Raw genomic sequence first — 25,088 nt, 5'->3', positions numbered from 1 at the left:
CCGTTTCTACACGGCACCCAAAAAGATTCCGCCTTGGCGCCTTCCTCCTACCCACGCGTCCTCCTCCGAGGGCGACGGCGTGCCACCACGCCATGCCGCTGCGCGACTGCAACGTGCTGATCAGGACCCTGGCCAGGCGCGGCAGCTTCCCGCACGTCATGGCGGTGTACTACGACCTCCGCGCGCGCGGCCTCGTCGCCGACAGCTTCACCTACCCGTTCGTGCTCAGGGCGATCGGCGTGATGAAGCTGTCCGTCGAGGGGCGCAAGGCGCACGCGGCCGCCGTGAAGACCGGGTTCCGGTGGGACGCGTACACCGCGAGCTCGCTGATCGACATGTACTCGATGCTGGGCCACGCGGAAGTCGCGCGGAAGGTGTTCGACGAAATGCCGCAGAGGTTCCTGGTGCTGTGGAATATGATGATCAGGTGCTACATCAGGAGCGGCCGCTTCAAAGCAGCAGTTGCGTTGGCTGAGGAGATGGAGAGAAGCGGCGCCGCACCTGACAGGATCACCTTGGGGACTGCCGTGACCGCTTGCTCCAGGGCAGGAGACCTGAGCTTGGGAAGGAGGATCCACGCATACATGGATGCAGTCTTTGGATTCAGCCTCCCAGTTGCAAATGCGCTTCTGGACATGTATATGAAGAACAGTTGCTTGGAAGAGGCAGTGAAGATGTTCGAGCAGATGCCGGAGAGGAACATCATTTCTTGGACGATCCTCGTGTCGGGATACGCCCTTGGTGGTCAGCTGGACAAGGCAAGAGCACTCTTCTATCAATGCATTGAGAAGGATCTAATTCTGTGGACTGCAATGATCAACGCTTGTGTGCAACATGGGAGCTTTGAGGAGGCATTGGCACTGTTCCGAGACATGCGGTTGCAACGGGTGGAACCGGACAGGTTCACTGTTGTCACTCTCCTGACATGCTGTGCCAATATCGGGGCTCTTGATCAAGGTGAATGGATCCATCAGTATGCTGAGGGGAGGAAGATGAAGATCGATGCAGTTCTCGGCACAGCATTGATTGAGATGTACTCGAAGTGTGGGCATGTTGACAAGGCACTGCATGTCTTTGAGCGAATGCAGGGCAAGGACGCTGCTGCCTGGACTGCCATCATCTGTGGCCTGGCCGCACATGGTCAGGCCAGTAGAGCTCTTGAATTGTTTGAGGAGATGCAGATAAGCAAAGTGAAGCCTGATGGTATTACTTTCATTGGGGTACTGAGTGCCTGTTGCCATGGTGGCTTGCTTGATGATGGACGCAAGCATTTCCAAGCCATGAAACAGGTCTATCAGATAGAACCGAGAATCGAACACTATAGTTGCTTTGTCAATCTTCTAGGTCGTGCCGGTGCACTAGATGAAGCTGAGAGGTTGATCAATGACATGCCTGTAAACAAGGACACTATGCCACTGTTTGGTGCACTCCTCACAGCTTGCAAGGCTCATGGCAATGTTGAGATGAGCGAAAGGCTGGCCAAACGAATTGCCGAGCAAGATTCCCGAAACCCTGGTGTTAATGTCCTCATGTCTAATGTGTATGCAACAGCTAGTCGATGGGAGGAAGCAATAAGAGTAAGGAGCGAGATGGCGCACCCCACTGTCAAGAAGACTGCAGGGTGCAGCTCGATTGAGGTAAAAGGATGCTGAGATGGAACCAATATTGGGATATATCTAATGTTTCAGAATCAGAATGGTTAAGCATTCACCACGTTCAATTAATCACAATGTGTTGACCAACAGCATGCTTGATCATATTTTTTTTTTGAAACGAACCAGGCAGGAGAGCTGCCGATTATATTAAAAAGAGGAACAACGCCCAGATTGGGCACCACAACAAACACAACGACGCCACCACCGGCCAAAACGTCCGTCTCAAACTCAACTCAAACAACAACCGGTTGGAATGGGACATCAACACGGTTGCGCAACTCAACTCAACTCCATACAAAACCACCACTCCGCACCACCACCCAAGAAGAAGCCGACAAGCGGCCCACCTCGCGAGCGCCGTCGTCCCCGACGATGTCCCACGCCAACCAGTCGCTGCCATGCAGGACTGGCCGCCGCAGTCCGCTGCAAGCCAAGTAGCCACCACCACTCCTCCACCATGCCGTTGTCGTCTTCAGGTCACGCACACACGATCGCCGATCTCCCAACTCCTGCCGTACGTTAGCAGAAGTCAGCAGAGGAGCCCACCGTACCCCACCGACAGAGCCACTACCATGCAGGGCCCCTCGCCGAAGTACCGCTACCGCACCACGCACCCCAAACATCCGAGACAACTCCTCGGACACCACCTTAAAGCGAGTTGCTTCGCCATCACCCAGGTCGGATTGGGACATCGACCCAGGCCACAGCTCAAGCGCGTGGGGGCCTCGCCACATCCACCGCCGCACACCACTCCTCGGACACCACCTTAAAGCGCACGGGGGCCTCGCCACTCCCGCCACTGGACTCTCCAAGGATCCGGACTTGCTTCGCCATCGAGGGTGACATAGTACCACTAGGCCACTCCAAAACCTCACCTTCGTCGTGCCACCGCTGAAATCTCCGATGCACCACCTGCGCAGACAGAAAGCCTCCAGATACACGGCTCATCCCCACAGCCCAGGTCGGATTCGGACATTGACCCAGGCCCCAACTCCCTCTGTCCGGTCGGATTGGGTCGTCGACCAGAGCCTCTGCACATCCTGCCTGGTCGGATTGGGTCCTCGACGCAAGCCACACCAACACAAGCAACGACCAAAAAATTTAAAAGAAAAGAAGAAAGGAAGATAGAACACCATGTCGATGGCTGTCGCCGCCATCCGGATTTGCCTAACGTCGCCTTCAAGAAGGTTGTGTCGCCGAAGTGCCGCCGACGCCAGCCCGCAGTGGGTTGGGTTTTCAATCGTAGCATCCGGAATGGATAGGCGGAGAGGTGCAAAAGGACGCCTCCAAGGAGGGAGCGGCGTCCACAGATGTCGCCGTCCAAGCTTTCGCCAGCACCTCGGACAAGCCTCGGAGAAACGGCAGCAGGCCAGAAAGTGACCGCCGACCGGCCGCAGAAGCCGCCGCACCCCAAGCCGCGCGCAGCCGTGGAAGCCACTGTAGCCGCGCCCCACCGGCCGCCCCGGCCGCGGACGCCGCTGCCACTGCGCCCCAGGCTCCCGCAGCCGCGGGGGCTGCTGCAGACGCCGCCGACACCGCGCCCAGGCCGCAACGGGCTCTGCCGCAGCGCCCAGGCCGCCGCTACCGCGCTCCACCTGCACCCCGGCCGCAACAGGCGCCGCCGCTGCCGCATTCAGACCGCCGCTGCCGCATGCCGCCGATGATGCCGCACCCCACCACACCGAGGCACTGGGAGAGCGGATCCGGCCGCTCACGAGGTGGATCCGGCCGCTGGGCGTCGAGGGAAACTGTCGCCGCCATGGACGGGCCAACCGCCGAGAGGGGGTGGGGGCGGGAAGGAGAGAAGGAGTGGGGTTGGGGGCCCGCCGCCGCCTTCATCACGGCCGCGCGGACTTCCGGCGGCCACTCAGGCGGCGGCGAGACGGTGGAGCGGGCCTGGGGAGTGGCGGCGGCGCTCGGGGTGAGGTTCCGCCCGAGCCGCCGAGCGACGCGGGGACGCGGAGTTTGTTTCGTCCTCTGCTTGATCATATAGTCAAAGAAATTCAACTCAGTAACAGTTTTAAACAATTTAGTGGTCAGCCTGGTTTATCTCCCAAAGCTATTAAACCAAAATGGCCATAACACTCTAGATATTGAAGTGCCCAGAGTTTCTCTTGGACGAGAAGTAAAAGAGTACTAGACCTGTTGACTTACAAAATAGGATCAGGGGTCTACTAGAAACAGAGGACAGCGAAAATTAACTGGGGAGAGCATTTTAGGGCATTGTGTAGTTAGTTAACTGAAGGAACATCAGGGTACATTGCTGTATTGATTGCAGCATAGTCCACAGCAAAGCACCGTGTATGTTGTCATAGTCATTAAGTCCTCTTCGGTAACTCTTTTTTTTTCATTTTGCTTGAAGCAGTTTATCGTGGCAAAATGCATGGCATTTTCTGAAATATGCAAAGTAAACCTCACACATCTGCAAGGAAAATGGCGTGCATTTCTTTGTATGGAGGGTCGTCGCCCAGGTCATCAGCACTACTGCCGAATGTACTTATAACAGACCATTCTCTTTTTCTCGAACGTAGGAGGATTACTTTCAATCCCAAGATGGCATTCTCAACAACAGATAGAATTCTCGACTCCTAGCGTAGCAGTCCTAATTACTTTCAATCCCAAGATGGCATGCCAAGTTATATGCTATATCTTATAAGACCTCAATGCTCCTATGTTACATGGGTTAGGCTACTCCCAGGATTAACAAGATGTGAGGCCAATACTTGTTACCAGCTGGTGGTTGACTGTTAAATATTGTAGTTCGTCTATTCCATAAGTCCGGAGTAGGTGAATTCAACCCAACCGGAGTTCAGTTTGCTAGAATTGACCAAAACTGTAGACCCCTGAATCCTTGATAGATCGAGTTCAGAGTTCAGTTTGCTAGAATTGACCAAAACTCTAGACCCCTGAATCCCTGATAGATCGAGTTCAGAGTTCAGTTTGCTAGAATTGACCAAAACTCTAGACCCCTGAATCCCTGATAGATCGAGTTCAGTCCGTTTCAGTTATAGTTTCAGACATTCATCCTTACTTGTTTACAGACTGGTCCTACAAATCGAACCAAAGTTACTGCATTATAAAATTTATTATGCCTGTTTGGTATATCCTAAGGTCACAAAAAGGGATCATATATGCCTTTTTTTTCTTGAAAATCCTGCTGCATTGGCAGGAGATCAATCATATGCATGGATCTTAAGCAGTTCTGTCAGCTGTCAACAAAATCGACCAGAAAAAAGATCTGCAGGTCTGTACACCGTCTTTGATTCTTAGTGTACTTATCAGATTGGATGACATCTGGTCCAAGAACTATTATACAGGCGCTTCAGAGTACTTTACATAGGCAGTCAACAGATTGGTTGTTCAGGATCCAAATGCTCCTCTCTTCCATTCCCGGAGAAAGCTAATCTAATCGCTACTAAACTCTACCAAGTTAGCTACAGCATGTGAGTGGTTAAGTGGTTTCCTTGTCAGCAGTAGAACATCACCCTCTTCACCTTCTCCTTCAGAGCGGGCAGGGGTTTCACCGAGGCTCCATTGGTGCCGTTCGAGCTCTTTGATGTCTGGTTCTCTGACATCTCCGGTTCCATGTAGAACCGAGCCCGGAATGCTGCCAGGTGGGCATAGTATGCAGGCGGGACTGTTAAGAAGCAAAAGATACAACATAACAAGTCAGGGTTATTTTTTGGATAGGTACGAGCACGCTAGAGTCAACAACTAAAATAGAGAACTCGCAAAAACTTTTTTTGCGGAACTGAAAAATGTTTGTAAAGTACAGAAGAACATACCAACAGAAACCGAGCGTGTGCACCGGGCGTAACTGCATCAACATGTACATCAAGCTAAGAAAATTCTCAAAAGACAAAGTCCTAAGTGCAAGGGTCAAAAATAGCATATAGCAGAAGTGCCTTACGTGTAGCAAAGGTTGTTTGTCAATGTCTGCATTTCGTCTGCTGTGAAATTGTTCTCATCCCAGAGGACGTGGTAGTGAGCAGGCCTACTTGTTCCCTGGTAAAATCACACATCAGTCATTCTAGTACAGCACCGAGAATCCCGCTATATATTCCCATGCTACGGAACCCAAGTACCAAGTACCATAGTTGTACAATCACATGGTTAAAAAGCTGACCATAGGATTAGGCCTTGTTTAGTTGCCTCCAAAATTTCAAAACTTTACAAAATTCCCCATCACACCAAATGTTTCAACACATGCATGAAGTATTAAATGTAGCTAAACAAAATAACTAATTACATAGTTTGTCTATAATTTGCGAGATGAATCTTTTGAGCTTAATTAACCCATGACAAAATAATAATTATCAAATATAAACGAAAGTGCTACAATATTTTACACCCAAAAGTTTACGCATCAAAACAAGGCCAATCTGTTTTTCTTTTAGCATGTGGCCTTCTGCCCTTCTCTAGGTAGCCAGGCGTAGTGATGGAATAGACATATGACAAGTCTTTTCAATACTATTTAATCAAAAATGACAAATTCAGTACGGTAGAATATTCCAACTGAAACGCTATGTCAGGATTCCACGAGGGGCTATCACATTATTCTTACCTGAATTCCAGCATGACTGCAGAGGTAGAAATCAAACTCTGTTGGATGGCATATCTTAGAATCAACGACTGTTCCTGTTTCCATGCAACAAGTGAGCAGTCAAAACAAGGTGCTTAACACACACACCCACACCCACACCCACACCCACACCCAAAAAATAAAAAATGACTATCTCAAAAGAGTGGCCAGATTCTTAACAACTTGACAAGGTAAAATTTTTGAAACATCTTCAAACTTCAAAGCACTTGTTAGTTGATGAAATAGTATATCTGATAGATACCATTTCTTTAAAATAAATATGTGATTAGATACACATCTAAAACAAAGAATTAGAGGAATGAATCATTGATTACCAGGCAAAATATTTCCACTCTTGTCCATGCTGCTTCTATCTTTGTGATTGTTTGCAAATAGTCTTGTATGGTGACGTTTTTGAACCACAACAAATGTTACAGGAGGCTGGTAATTTGGTTCTAGGGATGCACATGCCTGAAAGAAAGCACGTGTTAGTCAACTCTAAGAAAGCGATTAGAAGAACGATGTAAGAAAACATAAAGTGTATCCAACCTTACGGATAGCATCTAACTCGTAAAGGAGAACTTGATAGAATTGACCTTCACTAACACCATCCCTGAAAGCGAAATTTAATGAACTTAACATAAGCAATATTTAGTGTTTGCAAGGAAATGAATAATTTAGTTGCAAAATAACGGAGTGTTAACAATGGCTACTTCCGCTCTATGATGCATCGCTAGCCTACACCCTAATGTATTTAGTGAAGATTCACATGGAATGATTGAAATAATAGTCATCAGCAATATTTGACTATTGCCATCTTTTTTTTTACAGTGACTATTGCCATCTACCAGCTTGAGACAATTGTCAGCATTTACACAAACATACCTGTAGAAAATTATTCTCAATGGTTTCTGCCCAGTGGCTTTCCTGAAGGATATTAACAGCTCCCTGCAAAAGAAATATCACAGAAATTAAGTTCAATACAGACAGTTGGATTTTTTATAATTATGCTAATAGATAGTACTTCATCTAATAATATTTTCCACTTTAGAATGTAACGTTATTCGTAGATGAAGACCTGATCATGCCGCCTGTTACAGTCCCTCTCTGAGGATCATGCCATGTCTTGTAAAGGTCCTGAATGAGCTCCTGCCGATGTGCCTGAGCACAAACCAATCCGGCATACTTTGTAACTTCTGGCCAGTCTTGAGATGCAACAACCTGCAAGCAGCATATTAGAAAAAAGAGACTCCGGTTTTTTATTTTTGATACCAAGATAAGGATATTATGATGAAAAATACTAAGTGTAGATGCAGAAGAAGCAGTAATGAGCCTCACCGCAGCAATTGATGGACTTGAGTCCTCCCCGGTTTCAGGATGTGTTACATCTGCACCAAATATAATCGTTGGTATGTCACTGACCAAAGGAATTCTCCAACTTATAGCATCCAAGAGCACGGTGTTTCTTCCTCCCATCTGAATTAATGGCACCATTAGTCAATAATACTGTGAGCTGTCTTATTGATTTACTGTTCTATACCATATTTGATGCATAAACAAGTGGTAAGTACCTTAACATTAATTTTCAGGGAGACATTTGCCAAGTACTGCTTGCTGATCTTAAAAACATGCTTTGTTAAGCAACATTGCGATATCAGTCCCAAATCAGTTTCACAAATACGTTTGATGTCACCTGAAAATATAAAGTTATATCTGGGAAAATACATAAGTGTTCGAGGAGAAGGAACTATATATGCAAGGCAATTAGCAGATGACACTTACCATACAATGGACCATTGTTGTCAGGGAGGATGGCCAGAAGAAGCTCAAGTTCTTTACCCTTGAGTTTGTTCAATGCAATATTATACACATGTTTAAGTGCCTTTACTACTTGATCCGGTCTAGCTGAATATATTGGTATCACAGGCTCACTATTAAATTCCTGCAATATTCATTCAGGAGGTCAAATTAAAAGATGCACATAGATTCAGCTTACACAGAAACTTGTATTGTGCGTAAATGTGAGCAGAAATGAGAGGTATAGTACCATGCCGGAAATCTGGCACATTTGTGCCAATTCCTGGCAAAACCCCCGAGCAGTGGCTTCTGGAACACTCCGCGAGAAGTTTATACAGGCCCAATGGCTCACCTTGCATCCGTTGATCACTTTCTGCCAAAATGAGTTTCTTTTCAAGTGCAAAAGTAGTTGGATCAAACACCATAATCGCCAAACATGAGACGCACAACAGACTGTACCTTGTTTACCATGTTCCATTGACCAACATGTGGCAAGCACTCTTTCTCTTTTCCAGTATCATGATATTTCAACTGAATCCATAAAAAATCACGTTTAATGCGTCAACAATGAGCAACTCCTCATGAATAATAAAGTAAGGTACTCTCGAAAAGAAAAAAATGAATAATATGGCATAAGATTATTCGTACCCAAGGTGCAGGAAGGACTCGAGCTTCAACAGAGGTTAGCTTCTCACTTATGTTGATCCCAAATTCCTTTGCATATGGATCTTGCTCATATCCATTTTGATAAACTGTCTGAAAAGCAATAATTGTTTTTAGTCTTTTGAACCATTTTAACTAATAGTGTGGATTAATAAATTCCATCACTTACGAAAGTGAAAACCCTAGCAGCATTAATGGCTGTCTATTCAAGGTCCACTGCATAGAAAGTTTGGACCACAGGCAAATAAAAGTAGGGACTCCTAGGGTAAAACTACGAACAGGCATAGTGTGTGAGTTGCTGTCTTCAGGTTTGTTCAATTAAAATACAAACCCTAGAAGACTAGTACATCTAGCTATACATATCATATGTATTATGTAAGTTTTCAACAGAGAACATTCAGTTAAGCCCTAGCATAAGTAGCTCAAGGCCATGTTTGGTTCATAAGGTGAAAAAAATTTCACAAAAAGACGAATGCATGCATGGAGTACTAAACGAAGTTTATTTGCGAAATCTTTTCACGGATGGGTGTAACTTTTCGAGACGATTCTAATGAGCCAAGTCCCACCATGATTTGGCTACAGTGATGCTACAGTAACCACACCTAATCATCCTCCGATCATGCGGTCAGAGACCTTATTACACATGCTACAGTACCATAATTGTGAAGATTATTTTTTTATTAGACTTCATGTAATACCTCTAATTAGTGGTCAAAGGGGCGAAAAGATTTTATGAAAACTTTTTCACCCCCTAACCAAACGCGGCCCAACATATAGCATGTGTGTTGAAAAGTTATTTCTTCTTTAATAATGGAGTTAAAATTAAAAAGTTCACCTGAAGAATATCCATCTCCTGTTCTCTAGGTCTTTGGCACGTAACCTTTAGCAATGATGTGATCTGTTTTTCATTCAGCCTCTTCGTGTATCTCTGGCCCTCAACAATCTTGCAGGCCTAGTATGAAATGTCTCAATCTCAACATTGCAATGTTCACCACAAGAGTCTGACACTAGAAACATAACAAAGAATTGACAAGTGAGCATAAGTTTGTGACTTCACTAGCAAACATACTGACCTCCATCGGAAGATAGTTTGCCTTCTTTTGGTTTCCAACCTGAAGGCACGGAAGGTGAGGATGCTGAATGGTGAACCCGTACATTTCCTTGAAGTACTCCACTACGGATTTCATATTCATTTGGTCATCAATTGGGAAACTGTCAATTAGGAAAAATCGATTCCATGATTTAGAAGACTGCGATTAAAAGCCTTTTCAACGGCATGTATTTTATTAGGTCAAATCTATTTCAGTGATAACATGGATTAGGTAAGTCAAATAACCCCAAATTGGGCTTATACTTTAGAGGTGGCATGACCTTCGTTCCTTTTGTATGAACAGGTTATACCATTCTTTTATGTTCATTGAACCAGGTTAGATCATGTACCAAAACAGATATGCAAACAAGACATGGTCAGGGGCTAGTAAAAAAAATCAGTAAGATCAAAACATACATCAGTTCATGAGTTGGTTGTGTTGTCAGTCCAGAAATGCGATACTTCCGCCTTACATTTCCTCGGTGAGTGACCTCAACTTTTACGCCTCGCAGTGCCTTCTTGATCTGCTTGGCATAATAAGCAAATTACGCAGTTAAATACTATGAATTACCGTACTTCATTAGGGAAAGCACAAAACTGTAAGGACATAACCAGCTAAAATGGCAGCTGTTACATGTCACTGTAGCTCTATGCTAGATTCCTTGCTCCCTACAGTAAGCTTACCTTGATTCGGTTAGCATCGGACAACGGCCTTGAAATGACATCCTTCCCTAATATCTGGGCCACGAACTCGATCACCGGCAGCGGCTCGATAAACGCCGTAGACGACATGTCTAGCGTCCACATCGCCATGTAAGCATCAGCCAAAGGACAAACAAGAAATCACATGCATGAGGGCAACAAATATTCCCCAGCCGGAGCACACAACTCACCGATGTTAAGCGACAATCCCATCTGGGTCGGCCGGATGCTCTGGTAGAACCCACACCAGGACTGGAGGCCATCGCCTAGCCGCTGCGGCTTCCTGATATCCGGCGAGTAGAAGGACCGTCCTATGGACACGTACCTAAGAACGGGGAAGAAGCGCCATTAGCATTGGCTTCCTCAAAGCCAAGAACGCCAAGGGGCAATGCGTGGCGCTGCAATCAATGCACGCGCCGGTGGAGTAATTACCTCTGGTTGGCGAGCTCCCGGAGCACGATGTCGAGCACCTGCAGGGCCTCCTGCGGCGCGTCCGCCTGCCGCCCGGCGATGAACTGCCGGAGGTGGTGGAGGTCGGCGCGCGCGGCGAACTTGATGGCGACCCTGTACTCCCTCTCCCTGCGGGGACGCAACGCAATCTCGCGAGTCAGTACGGCACGGGCATTTTCAAGATCTTTAAGAAAGACGTACGAGGCGGCGGCGGGCGGCGCAAGTGGTGGTGGAAACAAATGCGGGCGGGGACGCGTACCGAGGTGGGACGCCGGTGCCGTCGTCTTCATCGGCGAGGCGCACGACGAACATGCGCGCGTCGAACGGGAGCGTCCCGGCGGTGTAGAGGTTCTTGCGGCCGTCGTAGGCCGGGAGGCGCATCCCGAGGTCGGACGCGCGGTAGAGGCGGACCAGCTCCGCCATGATGGCCCGGTTCACGGCCCGCGAGCTCACCTCCGGCGTGATCTTGACCTGCGAAACCCACCCGCGCAGAAGAAAATTAAAGGTCTCACCTTTTGATCTCAATTGCGCCCGACCGCCGTGGGTGGAACCATGAACGGAGAGAGAGAGAGAGAGAGAGAGAGAGAGAGAGAGAGAGAGAGAGAGAGAGAGAGAGAGAGAGGGGCGCTTACGTCGTACTGGGTGAGGTCCTTGTCGGGGAGCTCGGCGAGGAAGTGGTTGGCCTTGACGACGCAGCGCGCGCCGACGGTCCCGAAGCCCGGGCGCCGGCAGAACGACAGGCCCTTGCTTGGCACGGGCGGCCCGATGACCGTGCGCGGCGGGGGCGCCCTCGGCTCCGCCGTCGCCGCGGCAGCGGCCACCGCCTTGGCTCGACCGCGCCCGCCGCGGCGCCTCCCTCCTCCGCCGCCGCCGCACCTCTTGCCACCCTCCGGCGGCGCGACGGCCGGCTCCGCCTTGGGCTGCGCCACGCTGCTCTGCAGCGGCTGCTTCCTCCCCGGCGCGTGGCCGCCGCCGCCGCCGCCGCCGCCCCCGGCGGGCCCCTGCTGGTGCCGCGCCTGCGGCGGTGGCGCCATGTCCAGGACCTCGAGCATGTGACCGGACCACTGGGGGGCGGGCGCGGCGAGCGAGTTCGTTACCCGACAGCCGCGGCGGCAGCAGCAGCAGCACCCCTGCGCGAAGGCTTATAACGTGATCAGCGGGGTAGCGAGAGAACGCGCGAGCAACGGGCCGAGAAGCAGAAGCCGCCGCACGGTGAAAACGAAGCGAGGCCGCCGCGGTAAAAATAGGCGTCCGTCCCCGTCCTCCCAGTCCCCACTCCTCTCTCGCCGCGAAATTAATGCGGCGCGTGACAGAAAGGCATTAGAACCTCTCCCTCCCCCCCCCCCCCCCCGGCACGGCGCTGATGGGCGGCAGCCGAGCTGAGCTGCGCGGAGGCGGGCAGGTTTGACCTGCTGGGGCCTGGGCGAGGGCGGCGACGCGGTACTGTAATAATCACACTAGCACAGTGAAAGTGAAAGCACACGAAGCGCGGAAGCGGGCAAGCGGCAGCAGCCATGGAGTTGAATTTCCTCATCTCCGCTCCTCCTGCTTTTACCAAAGGTGGCAGGCGTCGGAGAACCGGGGATTGTGCTGGTACTACGGCGCCGCCGTGCAGGCAGCCGTGGTGCGGTGAGGGCGCGGGCCGTAAAAAAAACGAGCTGGGGGGGGGGGGGGGGGGCGCACGGCGGCACGAGACAGCGGGTGGGCGCGGCCGGGGTGGGGCGCCGCGCCGGGCTTGGGACGGTGGCGTTCCCCAAGCGGATGGACGGAATGGAACGGGGATGGATGGGGATTTTTTTTTGAAAAGTGCAGCGCATGTTCGTGTGGTTGGCGCCTAGCGTTCGCCGCCCCGTCGTGTTAGGGGGAACGCTGTTAAGGCGCGGATCGTGACAAGGCGCAGCAGGTGTTCGGTCCCGAAGCGTACCACGAGCCCCATTTCCATTTGACAGAGCCAGTGAACACCAAAGAGGCGCAACGCAACCCAACCCAAAAAAGAAAAACAAAGATGCAGTGTCCCGGTTGCAGGCCCGGAAACGAAGAGCTACGGTACCCAAGGCGACTGGAACGAACAAAACGAAGTGATAGAGTGGTGCTAGTAGTAGTATAGTAGTTTAAGGTGCCGGCCGGCATGGTCCGCGGATTATTGAAACGCCCATGCGAAGCTTCAGGCCACCAAACCACCGGGCTGGGCCTGGGCGCGAGCGGCGGCGGCAAAGGAGGAGCAGCGCAGCTGCGTGCGCTCGCCTCCTCTGCCTCGACGGCCGTGCGCGCGCGCGCTTTGGAAGCGTGCCCCCGACAAGAAGGCGCTCCACTATTGCAGAATAGAATCGCCGCAGAGGCAGAGAGAGGCGAGCCAAGTTTTTTAATAGCCCGCGCGCCCGTGCCCGGCCGCGGCTGGCCGGCCGGCCCAAGCAGGCAGCAGGGCCCCTGTCCTCGCAGCCGCAGCCGTCTACGTAGGCGCCTACGAGAGAGCATGCGCACAGGACGTGCCGTCGCCCGTCGCAGGCAGCAGCGGCGTGCGCGGCGGCCTGGCGCCCCGGCCTGCTGGGGCGGCACGGGACGGCACGGCAGGCCGGCAGACGGAGGCGGCGTACAGCAAGGGCGTGCGTGCCGAGGCTCTGGGGTCGGGGGGGCGGGACGGGCGCCGAGGGACAAATCGGAGCGTTCGGGCAAAGCGGGGCCCCCGGCGTGCAGCGCGCAGGCAGGCGGGAGCAGCCAGCGTCGCTGCCGCCGCGCGGGGCCCGTCAGCCCTGGCCCGGCTGCCGGTGCCGGGGGACCAGCGGCCACAAAGGCCAGCGCGCCATGCCACCGGAGCCAGCCAAGCCAGCGGCCCACCAGTCCGAGGCCGGGCCGGAGGCTGAGGCGCCGCCCGCGCGCATGTGTATTGGCGATGCGTGTGGCGATCCCTCCTCGCCCTGTGCGCGTCGGGCGTGCGTTGTCCTCCGCCGCCGCCGGTGGCTGGTAGTGCTGGGGGCCGGCCGGCGGGTGGTCGCTAGCTGCCGGCCGGCCGGCCGGCGTGCTGCTGGTAGAGTACGTTTGAATGACTTGAATTGGTAGGCATGCATGCGCCCTGCTGGTGCTTGGCCGCTCAAAAGGCGCCATCATGTGGCCTGCCCGCCGTCGACCGGCTGGGGCCGCGGCTTTCCTCCGCGGACAGGGGCGCGCAGGCGCAGGCGGGCGGGTCCGCCGCCGCTCGGTTGCGGATGGGTGGGTCAGAATCAGCCACGCTCGGCTCAAACACCGTCAGAGTGTAGTACGTACTTAGACTGTCTCCAATAACGCTACCCATATGCATTTTGGGTTACGCACAGTCGTTTGGGTTGCCAGAAACCGCTTCCAACAGGGTACCCAGAACCATTTTGGGTACGAGCTCATGGAGAACGCAAAACTGCGTCTTCGAAGGAGACGACCCAAATGGCTGGCGCTCCTAGTGGTGGGCACGGCGGCCTCCGCCTCCACCTCGGCCTCGCCGCGTGCGGCCTCCGCGCCGCCCTGACGTCGTCCCTTCCGCCATCCCACTCGGCCCCCGACGCGGCGTCGCTTGCCCTCCCGCCTCCACCGCCGCCGCCGCCGCTCGAGTCCTGCCGCGCCCAGACCGCGACAGCGATGAGCACGGCCCCCTCCACCGCCTCCGCCTCCGCCTCGCCGCGTGCGGCCTCCGCAGTGGTAGGACCGCGGCAAGGCGAGGTGCGGCCGCCGACGCGACGAGGAGCATCAGCAGCGAGGCGAGCCCGCGGCGGGCACGGCCGGTGGGGCGAGGCGGGGCCGCGGCGGGCGAGGAGCGGGGAGCCTGGCGAGTCGGGGCGGGTCACGGCCGGCGCGGGTGAGCGGCGAGGCCCTGCGGCGGATCCCGGTGAGGCTGCGCCAAGGCGTGGCCCTGCGGCCGCCCGCGCGCTTGCCTGCTCGCCGCCCGTGCGCCTGCCTGCTCGACGCCCGCTCGGCTGCTCGCCGCCCGTGAGGCCCTGTGGCTGACCGGCGAGGGGGCGCAGGAGAGGGCACGAAGGAGGGGAAGGCGGCGGCGGCGGTTGGCGCTGGGTGAGGGATTTGGGGCTTCTGTTGGAGAAAATAAGATTTGGGTGAAGGATTTTTCACTGTAACGTGACCTATACATGGAATGGGTCTGGTTTTTGCGTCGCCGTTGTTGGAGTCAGTCTTAGCAGGTGGAGGGCTCGTACGGAACGGCCGGGACAATGGGGGGATTAGGCACGGATGCCGGGGCAAACGACAAGACAAGCAATTGACTGCGCAGATCGCTGTTGCTGAGTACCCTAGCAGCAGCAGTAAGTGTTAGTATTGATCTCCACCGGGCCAGTCCAACTACTGGGCCAACCTTGACTCGCGTCCTGATCGGGGACGCCCAGCCCAAGATGTGGCTGGTGGGCTCCCGTCGCGCAGCCCTATAAAGTGGAGCTGGGAATTAGAGGCTCAGATTATGAGGTTCGCCGCCGCTACAGTTCCCATCTAGAGGGAAGGGCTGCTGCGGCGGGAAGCGCCACCAGCGACGCACCATCGCCGTCGACCATGCCACTGTCTTCGCAGGACGTCATCACCACCGGCACTGGCACTGCAACTTCTACATCGCCCGTCGCTACTTGTGCGCAGCCTCCATCAACTAACGTTGCCCTACCATGGAGGTCACAGAGTCTAAAGCAAGAGCCAGTCTAGTGTGTGGATCGAATTGGGAAAGACGATTCGACGCCGAATCGAAAGAAAACAGAGACATTTCGATGCAAATCGAAGAAAAGAACTCAAACTAACCCTAGCTGTGAAAGGGGTTGGCACCGCTCAACTGCTCCCGCCATGCCCATCACCGCCGTTGCGCGGGACAGCCTTGAGCCGCCACCCGCCGGGGCGCGTCACAGAGACGAACCGCCGCTCGCCGCCTGGACGCCGGAGGTGCGCTCGTGGGGGCCCCAAAGGGCACCACCGAGGTGCCGCTCGACGGCGCCGATCGCGGGTCCGGCCGCACGCGTGCACCGGTGAGGGGCGCCACGGCGGCGCCGCCATCTCTTGCGCTCGTTCGGACTCGCCGGCCGCGACTGCTGAGGTGTGCTGCACGAAGGAAAAGAAGGAAGGCTTGGGTCACCGACCGGTCACGGCGGCGGACCGAGCAGCACATGCGTGCGGTGCGCCCCGGCCATGGTTGCTCGGTCCCGCGGTGACCAGTGCGCACGGCACGGCGGGATGAGCTCCGGCGGCGACGCCAGCATGAGAGAGGGGAGAGAAGAAATGAAATTAGGGTTCTGAGAGGAGGCGCTGCGTCGGGGTTTTGTCTTGGCGAGATTGCCGGACAGCCGTCCGATTGTGATACGGTCAGGATCGGCCGGCAGCTGACGGGCCGTGTTGCGTGGCTGGGCCGAGATGTCATGAGCGGGCCGCGGGCCGCCAGGCTCGTGCGCGCTAGAGAGCTGCCGGGCTGAGCTGGGCGCGCGCGAAGAGTGTGGGCCTTGGGTTATTTTCGCGACCAGGCTACAAGCATAGTAGAGAAAGCTTTTATTTTTTCTGTTTTCAGAAGCCTTTTTCATTGATAGTTTGATGAATTTGATTATATTTTGTTCTTCATTCAATTTCGCACCAACGTGTATGTTGTATAGAGAATAAAAGAGTATAGAAATGCTTCTGAATATGGTTTTTTCAGGTTTCCGCTGCAAAGTTATAGTTTCATCCTCTATTTAAATTAGAACCAACGGAACAATTTAAATAGAGGAGAAGAAAGATATTGGTTTAAAGTTAATTATGGTATTGTTATTTTCTGACCAACGTTGATGATAGCAATATTATAATTTTTATTATGAGTTTAAGTTCAATATTGAATTTCTGAATTGCATCGAAGTGATCAATTTTTCAGAGAATAGAGAAAGACAAAGAAAAGCTTATGAAAGAAAGAAAAGTTCTCCTCTGTAATAAAGAAAGATAAACTCAGATGAGTTTTTCCTTGTGGGAAAAAGGAGCCTGTAATTTTAAGGTTGAGAAAAGCTTCCGCTGTTGAAAGTCAAAGAAAGGTTGTTTTGGCACCATTTTACCATTGTAAGTGTCAAGTTGAGCATTAGTTTGCTCTTAAAAGAAAAGAAATTGAAAATCTATTATAATGTTATTATTTTCTGACCAAAGTTGATGATGGCAATATTATAATTTTTATTCTTGTCATGTGTTCTATTTCTGCCCAACGGTGATATAGAATTGAAAGTAAAGGAAAGTTGTATATTTTAATTTTGACCAACGTTAAATTAAGACATACAATTCTTCCCAAATAGAGAGAAATTAACAAATAAAAGTTGATTCTGATCAATATTACAGATAAAGTTTTAAGGTTACTCAGCTGTATAGTTGAGGTTAAGAAAGAAAAGTGCTTGTTCCATTCTGATTTTTAGTTGATATGGAAAAGAGATGCAACTTATTCGGAAAGGTTTTTGGTTTTTCTCTCACTGAAGTTTTTTGTAATATAGAGATTTGTTAAATTTTCTGATTAAATTGGAACCAACGGGAAGATTTAATTAGAAAATAAAGTATATATGCATGTTTTAGTCATTGCGACCAAAGTTTCTTCGTCCTTCAACAATAGTAAAGATAATGGTTGAAATGAGTTTGACGCATGTTCAATTTGACCACCGTTGAATTAAACATGTGTTACCAATGCATTTAAAGTTTATTACCGCAAGTCGGAAAAGTTTTGGCACTTGTACCATTCATATCCTGCATGACAGGGAAAGTTTTTGTGATGACTCACGTGTGACATGAGTATCACATAAAAGTGAAGAAATCTGGGGGAGCTTTTAAAATTATCCCAACAATTCTCATGCACTACTATAGTGGCATGTTGGATAGTGACTTGAAAAGAATCGAAGGACAAAAAGAAAGTTGTATGCGAACCAAAATTGCAAGCATGACTTGCAAAAGTATAGCAAAATGAAGAACTTGATGAGTTCTTGAAAGTGCAACAAATCAAGAACTCTGAGGAGCTCTTGAAAAGAAACAAGAAAATAGTACTCCCATTATTTTGTGTGACTTGGTCATATGAATAAAGTTCTAGTAATGAAAGGCTCCTCGTTCACAAGTGTTAAAAATAGTTTCGAAATTATGGAAATAAAGTTTGTGCCATATTTCGAGGGGGAGAAAGATTAGAAAGACAATAAAGATTAAGATTTAGAGAGGATTTCCCCGCAAAGTTAAATGCGATGCATTTTTTAAAGCAAGAAAGATCTATTAAAGAAGAATATGACCGAAAAGGGAGTACAACGGTCATAACATTGATACCCCAATTACAAAAACAAGTAAATTTATAGAGTTTTCAGCTCCAAATAGGATGAAAAGATAGTTAAGCCTCAAATCAACCGAAAGGAAAATGTGGTGCTTGAAGCACCCTACGAGGCTTGTAAAGACTGAACTCAAACACAAGCTTTACAATAGATGGGATAATCTGGGGGAGTAAGTATGCCAAGAACTAAGGCTTGAAGAGAAGTGAGACTGTATGTTCACTCCTATGATTCAAGCACTACAATTGTCTCATCATATGTTGAGGTGTTGATTGAATGACAGAAATTGAGGTGTCTCATTCATCGAGGTGGCAAGAAGCCATAAAAGATGTCATGAGACCTAGAAGTTTCAAATTTATTTTGGAACATAGAATAAGTTCCTAACAGAGCCAAGACAGTAGGCAATAATGGATCTACAAGATTAAATGTGACTTCAGAGGGAACATGGAAAGTCGCTAAGTACGACTTGTGGCCAAAATATTTACGCAAAGACAAAGGATACGTTCTAATGAGACATTTTGTACAATCTCATGAAAGAATTCTTTTAGAATCATAGTGACATTGGCGCATACTACTTTTAGAATTGCATCAGATGGATGTTGGTGAAATATCTTCCAATGAAGATTTGTACGAGAAAGTGTATATACATGACATAACCAAATGGTTTTGTTGTGGAAAGAAAAGAACATCCGAATACCATCTAATGAAATCAGAATAGTGGTATCTAAAGTTTTATGAGAACAAAGAAAGTTTTGGGTTTTAATTAAAGGTCAAGACGACAAATTGCAAATATGCAAAGTTTGAAGATGGGAAATTATTTTCCTACAAAGTTCAAAGAAGGTTATTATGACCTATAGTTTTGAAAAAATAATCTCGGTGAAAAATCATTCGCTCTAGAAATGAAAATTCACTGGGATAAAAGTAAATGGGTATTAAGGATTATCTCAGAGAGCATACTTAGAAAAGAGTTAAGAAAGATATATAGTATGCATGCGAGTAAGCCTACGCCTGTCTTATTGTCAAGGGTAATAGTTTTGGAATTTTTAGGATTCCAGGAACCGTTATATGATCGATCAAAAGAAAAAGGTTCCATGTGCTTCAGCTGTTGGAAGCAAAATTAGTGCTCAAAAGAATTTACACTGACATAGCGCAAGTATCCGGGACATTTTGGCAGAAGTCCAGTCCAGCAATAGATCACTGGAATGGAGTTATAGAATGTATTGTAATTTTGCAAAATATTGTCAGCCTCATGCTAAGTAAGAAAGAAACATTTACTCTCAAAAGGTTGTGAGTAAAAAGAAATCAAGTTTTGGCGAGTTTAGTGAAGCCCACAGTAGTAGCTAACACTCGAGTTTGGAGTTTTATTGTGGAAAAACTCCAAAGCAAAATAGTTGTGATATTGTGGGTCGTGTACCCAAAGTTTAGCATTATATGAGGCTACAGAACAGGCAAAATGGTTAAGGAAATCATTACCCGAAATTGATGATGGTAGACAACAGCAATATACCATTCGAATGTTTTCACTCCTATTGCAACATGTCAAGTATGCTGCCAAATACATTGACAATGGGTTATGTGTTGCAAAGGAGAAAATCCAGAATCATATGAAATCATGGAGCACCAAAGTATCAAGCAAGTGCTTGCGGATCCGCTTACCAAAGGCCTACCGCCCAAGTCGACATGGGTTTTACGGGAGGGCTATGATTTCTGGATTACTAATGGGCCCAAAGAAAGGTTAAGGTCTTGTTTTAATACAGAAATGTACATTGTGGCTGTTAAGTCTGACGGTAACTAATAACCATAATGATGAGGCACGCTCTATGTACTGATCTGCAATGAGATAAGGGTAATAGCAAAGCAACTAAAAAGAAAGTAAAGAGTTAAGTTTAAATTGAGAAATTTTAAAATACAAAGGTGAGATCAAGGGGGAGAATGTTAGTATTGATCTCCATCGGGCCAGTCCAACGACTGGGCCAACCTTGACTCGCGTCCTGATCGGGGACGCCCAGCCCAAAATGTGGCTGGTGGGCCCCCGTCACGCAGCCCTATAAAGTGGAGGTGGGGATTAGAGGCTCAGGTTATGAGGTTCGCCGCCGCTACAGTTCCCATCGTCCTAAACCCTAACCCGATCTAGAGGGAAGGGCTGCTGCGGCGGGAAGCGCCACCAGCGACGCACCATCGCCGTCGACCATGCCACTGTCTTCGCAGGACGTCATCACCACCGGCACCGGCACTGCAACTTCTACATCGCCCGTCGCTGCCTGTGCGCAGCCTCCATCAACGAACGTTGCCCCACCATGGAGGTCACAGAGGCTAAAGCAAGGTACTTCCTCACAATAAAAGTCATTTCATCCACTCGATCCACTCCTAGGTGATCCAAAGTGTTCTAACAATAAGGCCTTGTTTAGTTGAAACACAAATTTTTTTTGCAAAAGAATCTTGCTAATTTGAAGTACTAAATGAAGTCTATTTACAAAAAAAATTCATAGATGGGTTGTAAATCGCGAGACGAATCTAATAATGCTAATTAATCCATAATTAGCGGGTGTTTACTGTAGCATCACTATTACAAAATCATAGATTAAATAGATTCATTAGATTCGTCTCGCGATTTACAGTCCATCTATGCAAAAAGTTTTATAAATAAACTTCATTTAGTATTTAATGCATTTGTCGAAATATTTAATGTGACGTTTTTTTGTGTTTACAGCGTCTGGGGGTGGGAACGGGCAGTAGAGATGGCTCGATCTTGTACGTGCAGGCGGCAACGTGGCCGTCGCTGGGCGCTGGCCCCGCGCGCGCGCGCCAGGTGTGGGGGGGGGGGGGGGCGGAGTAGAATACGTCGCCGCCGTGCGACGCGCCCATGATTGATCGCGTGACCGACCGCCGAGACGGAGCCGGGCGCGCGGCACGCGCCGCGACGAAGGAAGCGATGGCCCGGCACGGCCCGCTGGGGAAAGGAAGAAGGAAGAGAGACGAGATCGCCTCGGGTACGGGCCATCGTGAACGCCGCGGCGCAGCTTTGGTATCCAGGAGGCGTGGCGTGCGATTCGGTATCTGCAGATGGCCGAGCGCAGCAATCATGGCCCCGGTTGAAACAGGACGCCCATGATGGCGAGCAGAGCTCGTCCCGCCGTACCAGGCCACCAGCCAGCCGTGCATGCATGCGCTTGCGCTCCGATCCCGCAGGCCAGGCGAAAAGATCCCAACAACTGCGAGTTTTTCATTCACGCATGCGGATGTGGTGGTGCCTGTGGATCTTACAATAGCGCGGCCGCGTCACGTGCGTAGTGGCCGGCCGGGCCGGCGCCGCACTCGCGGCCGCCCCCACGCCCGCCCATTTCACCCGTGCCTTTTTGCGTGAGTGGTGGTGGCGAGGCATGGCCGCGGCGGGGACAGCGACGCAACGTGCAGGCCGCACCAAAAGAGCGGAGCACGCCGACGCCGGGGGGGGGGGGGGGGGGGGGGGGGATCACGCGCGCGTGCACGCGCCATCTGCTCCGCCCGTGCCCGGTCGGCCGCGGCAGCTGCCGGCGCGCGCGCCACCCCCACCCTATTCCACCAACCAAACCAGCCGGGATCGCACGCCCGCCCGCCCGCGCACGCCGACGCCGCGCGTGCCCGTTCCACGCCACGCCCACGCTAAACTAGATGATGGTGGTGATGGCGCTAGCTGGTCCCGGCCGGCCGGCCCCGGCGGACGGACGGAGCACGCCGCGCGAGCTGGGGGAGGGGTGGTCCGGCGAGCTCCTTTTTGCCCCGCTTTGCGGAGCACGGCCACGGGCGCGTTCGTTCCTTTCGGGGAACCCCCTGCCCCTTTCTAGCCTTTCGCTGATGTTACGGCAGTGCCGGTTGCTGAAGGCGTGGTCTAGGAATGGGTATAGGATGCCATGTGCTTTACTAGCCTCTCTCATTACTGCATTATCCATTGTTCTTGGAATCACTGTTGCAAAGCCGTGCGTGCGGCGTGCCACCTTCGCAAGCATCTCCGAGCATCCCCCTACCCACGTCGCGCGCCATGCCGTGGCCGTACAGGCAGCCACGCCGGAGTGGCTGCTGGCCTGGCGGGGGCGATCCGTGACCGCAGCAGCAACGGCCGCCGCGGCGGGCGGCAGAATCCAGCCGTCACGTCGGCGCGGCGCGGCGCGGCCAGGAGGAACGCGGCCACGGGCGCATCGCGTCACCGTCTCAGGTCACGGCTAGCCGCATGCCCGCATCGCCACCGGAGCTTATCATGCCACGGTGACGCGACGGGCGATGCCCCAGCAGCCCTGATCGGCGATGGGCGGACGGGTGGATGGGACGGGTGACCGGTGGCAGGCAGGCCAGTCACTCGCTATGCTGTAGCCGGAAGCTTTACCCCGCTCTCTCTCTGTGCTGCTCTGGCTCTAGCTAGGCGGGCTGGCGAGAGAGAAGCTTTTGGCCCGGACCCATGAACCCCCTAGGGGTTTTGTTTAACCGTCTTGCTGTGGTGGCCAAAAGCGGCGTGCTTTTGCATGCGCTCTCCTCTTTTCCCCTCAGAATTCCACCTTTGTTTTCCTTTTACGTGCAGAGAGGAGATGCGGAGAATCTCACATGATCTACCAAAGGCTGTTCTTGTGTATTGATGAATGATGATCCGTGTAACCACAACGAAAGTGGCTTAGATTTGCTAATAAGACAACACTTTCCCCCCCAAAAAATTAAAATGCATCGGTTCGTTTTTTTTCAAATACGATTTATTCTTTATAGGAACACCAGAAAAAAATGCGAGTTCTTTGCTTGGCCACATTCATCTCCTAGGGCCCAACCCAAAGGGTCTCTACAAATGTTTTCCTCACCTGCTAGCTAAGCTGCCCACCAGTGAGTGTCGCAGTGAGGGCCATGTTTGGTTTGGGATGGAAAACATTTCGCGAATTTTTTTATATAATTTTGACTATTAATTTAGAGTATTAAATAAGTCTAATTACAAACCACCTGCAGGATCTCTGGTAAATTTGCGAGACCAATCTAATGAGGTCTTTGACAGCAAGATTAGAGAATGGTACTGTAGCATCAATGTAGTAAATCATCGATTAATTATCGTCACTAGATTCGTCGCGAAAAGTTACACTCATACCTAAAAAAAATTTTGTAAATATATTTCATTTAGTACTCCATACGGATATTTGTTTTTTTTATGTAATTTTGATGTGATTGGTAACTAAACACGGCCGAGAGGACAGACCATTGGCGCTGGCACGCGAAGGAACAACGAGGGTGGCGAAAGGGGCCAGCAAAAAGGACCAAGGATCAGTTCGGCGGTTCGGGCGATGGCGAGCGAGCCCCTCCTCGCGCCGCGACGGCGAAGCGCGGACGGAGGAAGACGACGAGCGGGAAGGGAACAAGCCCGGCAATCATGAGCTTGTAGGTGAAAGTGGAAAACGTTGGCGCGCATTGATGGCCGGCCGGCGGGCAGGCTGCAGGGGAGGGGCGGCGTGCGCGTACGCCGGCGCTGACGCGTGACTAGGATCTCGACAGTGCAGAGAGAGAAAGAGGACTGGGAGGTAGAGAGAGAAACGGGTGAGAGCGAGAGTGAGGTCGCTGGCTTCACTTCACGCCAGCGCGGGCTGCTTTGGGGCCGAATGAAGCAGGTTTGCTAGCTCTCTAGTCGCTTCTGCCTGCGGCGCGCTGGCAGGGCACAGGCTCGGGCTCAGCTCAGCTCGCGCCTCAAAAGCTCCGACTGACCCGAGCCACGGCCACAGGTCACAGCAAGAAAGAAGAAGCAACGGCCGGCGGCCGGCCGGCCGGTCTCAAAAGAGATGGGGAGGGTGAGAAGGAAAGGGGGAAAAAAATCTCAAGGAGCATCCCTGAAGGCCCGAACCATGCATGCGATGGTAGCCTGCAGAATGCGCGCCCATAAATGCCACGGCAGCGCGGCGTGCACCAGCAGAACAGGCACCAGTGCTGCCCTATTCCAGTATCCCTGCCTAGCTATCCTTTCTCCCACCAGCAACGGCAACGGCACAGCAGATGCGCGCGCCAGCAAAGGCACGGATCAGCTCGGCTGCCGCAGCGCGCCCGTGTGATTCCAGTGCCAACTTTTTTCCTCAGGAAGAAAATCTTCTGGCGAATAGGATTAGGATTCACTGCCGTGCTGTGCATGGAAGCTGCCCCCGCTCACTTGGGTCAGCTAAACTAAACTCACGGCCAGCATTTTCTTTTTCGAAAGATAAAAACTCACGGCCAACATGAAAACGCAAGCTCTGCATGAACAGTTTATTTGTCAACATCCAGCTTTGCACGGGCACAAAGAAGCTAGCAGCAGCGCACCTGAAGAGTCCGGCGAGAGATGATGGCGGTGGCGAAACGGGCCTTCAAGATGAGCTACCAACGCTGCCCGGAACTCCCAAGCCGGTTGGGTTGTGGACTCGTAGTCTTGTAGAGCAGCAGCAGTTCCTCCTTGGAGCAAAGCTCCTTTCTCTTCTCCGTTGGGCAGCGGCAACGGCGACGGCACTTGGGCTGCTACAAATAGGCTAGGATGCCATCCGGAACGACGCGGCACGCGACGGAGCTTATATAAAGCCGTGGGGGAGAAAAGGAGAAGGGCCCAAAGCAATTAAGCAAAGCAAAGCGCCCGGGCGGGGTCGCGCGCGCGCACGCTCCCGGAGGCCGTCTTTTTACGTGCGCCGCTTCTTTTCTCGCTCGCTCGCCGCGCCCCGCTTCCTTCCCTTTTTTCTTCCCGGAGTTACCGCGCCTACCGGCCGAGCCCCGCCCGGTCGCTGCCGTAAAAGCTCGAGAAAGACGTGCGCGCCCGGCGCGGCGCGAGGGCCGAGGGAGAGGGCTGCCGAGGAATGTCTTTTTTTGGACGCGAACCTGCCGCTGTTTCGTGGATGGACGTTGGAGCGGAACTCGAGTCGGCTGCTCCTGCTGCCCGT

The 25,088-nt window shown here is 51.6% G+C and overlaps 2 protein-coding genes across 2 annotated transcripts; one reads left to right on the top strand and one right to left on the bottom strand.

Moving 5' to 3' along the window:
- Positions 1-58: 58 nt before the first annotated feature.
- LOC120703822 (pentatricopeptide repeat-containing protein At1g31430-like) lies at positions 59-1,809 on the top strand. Its single transcript, XM_039988005.1, has one exon. It carries the CDS (start codon positions 93-95, stop codon positions 1,650-1,652), a length of 1,560 nt encoding a protein of 519 aa, XP_039843939.1. The 5' UTR covers positions 59-92; the 3' UTR covers positions 1,653-1,809.
- Positions 1,810-4,855: 3,046 nt separating this feature from the next.
- Positions 4,856-24,700, bottom strand: LOC120703821 (protein argonaute PNH1-like). The gene is made up of 23 exons (XM_039988004.1): positions 24,484-24,700; positions 11,572-12,069; positions 11,199-11,410; positions 10,922-11,068; positions 10,681-10,814; positions 10,472-10,581; positions 10,205-10,311; positions 9,771-9,909; positions 9,533-9,649; positions 8,683-8,790; positions 8,494-8,565; positions 8,285-8,407; positions 8,020-8,179; positions 7,809-7,930; positions 7,576-7,713; positions 7,316-7,458; positions 7,123-7,185; positions 6,787-6,850; positions 6,573-6,708; positions 6,220-6,293; positions 5,566-5,660; positions 5,441-5,472; positions 4,856-5,292 (listed from the first exon to the last, which is right to left on the bottom strand). The coding sequence occupies exons 2-23, from the start codon at positions 11,989-11,991 to the stop codon at positions 5,123-5,125; spliced, it is 2,886 nt and encodes a 961-aa protein (XP_039843938.1). The 5' UTR covers positions 11,992-12,069; positions 24,484-24,700; the 3' UTR covers positions 4,856-5,122.
- Between the last annotated feature and the right edge of the window lie 388 nt (positions 24,701-25,088).

The sequence above is a fragment of the Panicum virgatum genome, chromosome 4K (genome assembly GCF_016808335.1).
Source record: "Panicum virgatum strain AP13 chromosome 4K, P.virgatum_v5, whole genome shotgun sequence".
Classification (NCBI taxonomy): domain Eukaryota; kingdom Viridiplantae; phylum Streptophyta; class Magnoliopsida; order Poales; family Poaceae; genus Panicum; species Panicum virgatum.
The sequence above is the reverse complement of the archived record's forward strand: the minus strand, read 5'-3'. Positions and strand labels throughout refer to the sequence as shown.

Coding starts and splice junctions, on each gene's coding strand:
- LOC120703822 (XM_039988005.1), top strand. CDS start 93: ATGCCGCTGCGCGACTGCAACGTGCTGATCAGGACCCTGGCCAGGCGC.
- LOC120703821 (XM_039988004.1), bottom strand. CDS start 11,991: ATGCTCGAGGTCCTGGACATGGCGCCACCGCCGCAGGCGCGGCACCAG. Junction 11,069..11,198: donor GGCACCGGCGTCCCACCTCG/GTACGCGTCCCC, acceptor GCGTCCCCGCAG/GGAGAGGGAGTACAGGGTCG. Junction 6,294..6,572: donor GAGTGGAAATATTTTGCCTG/GTAATCAATGAT, acceptor GCATGGAAACAG/GAACAGTCGTTGATTCTAAG.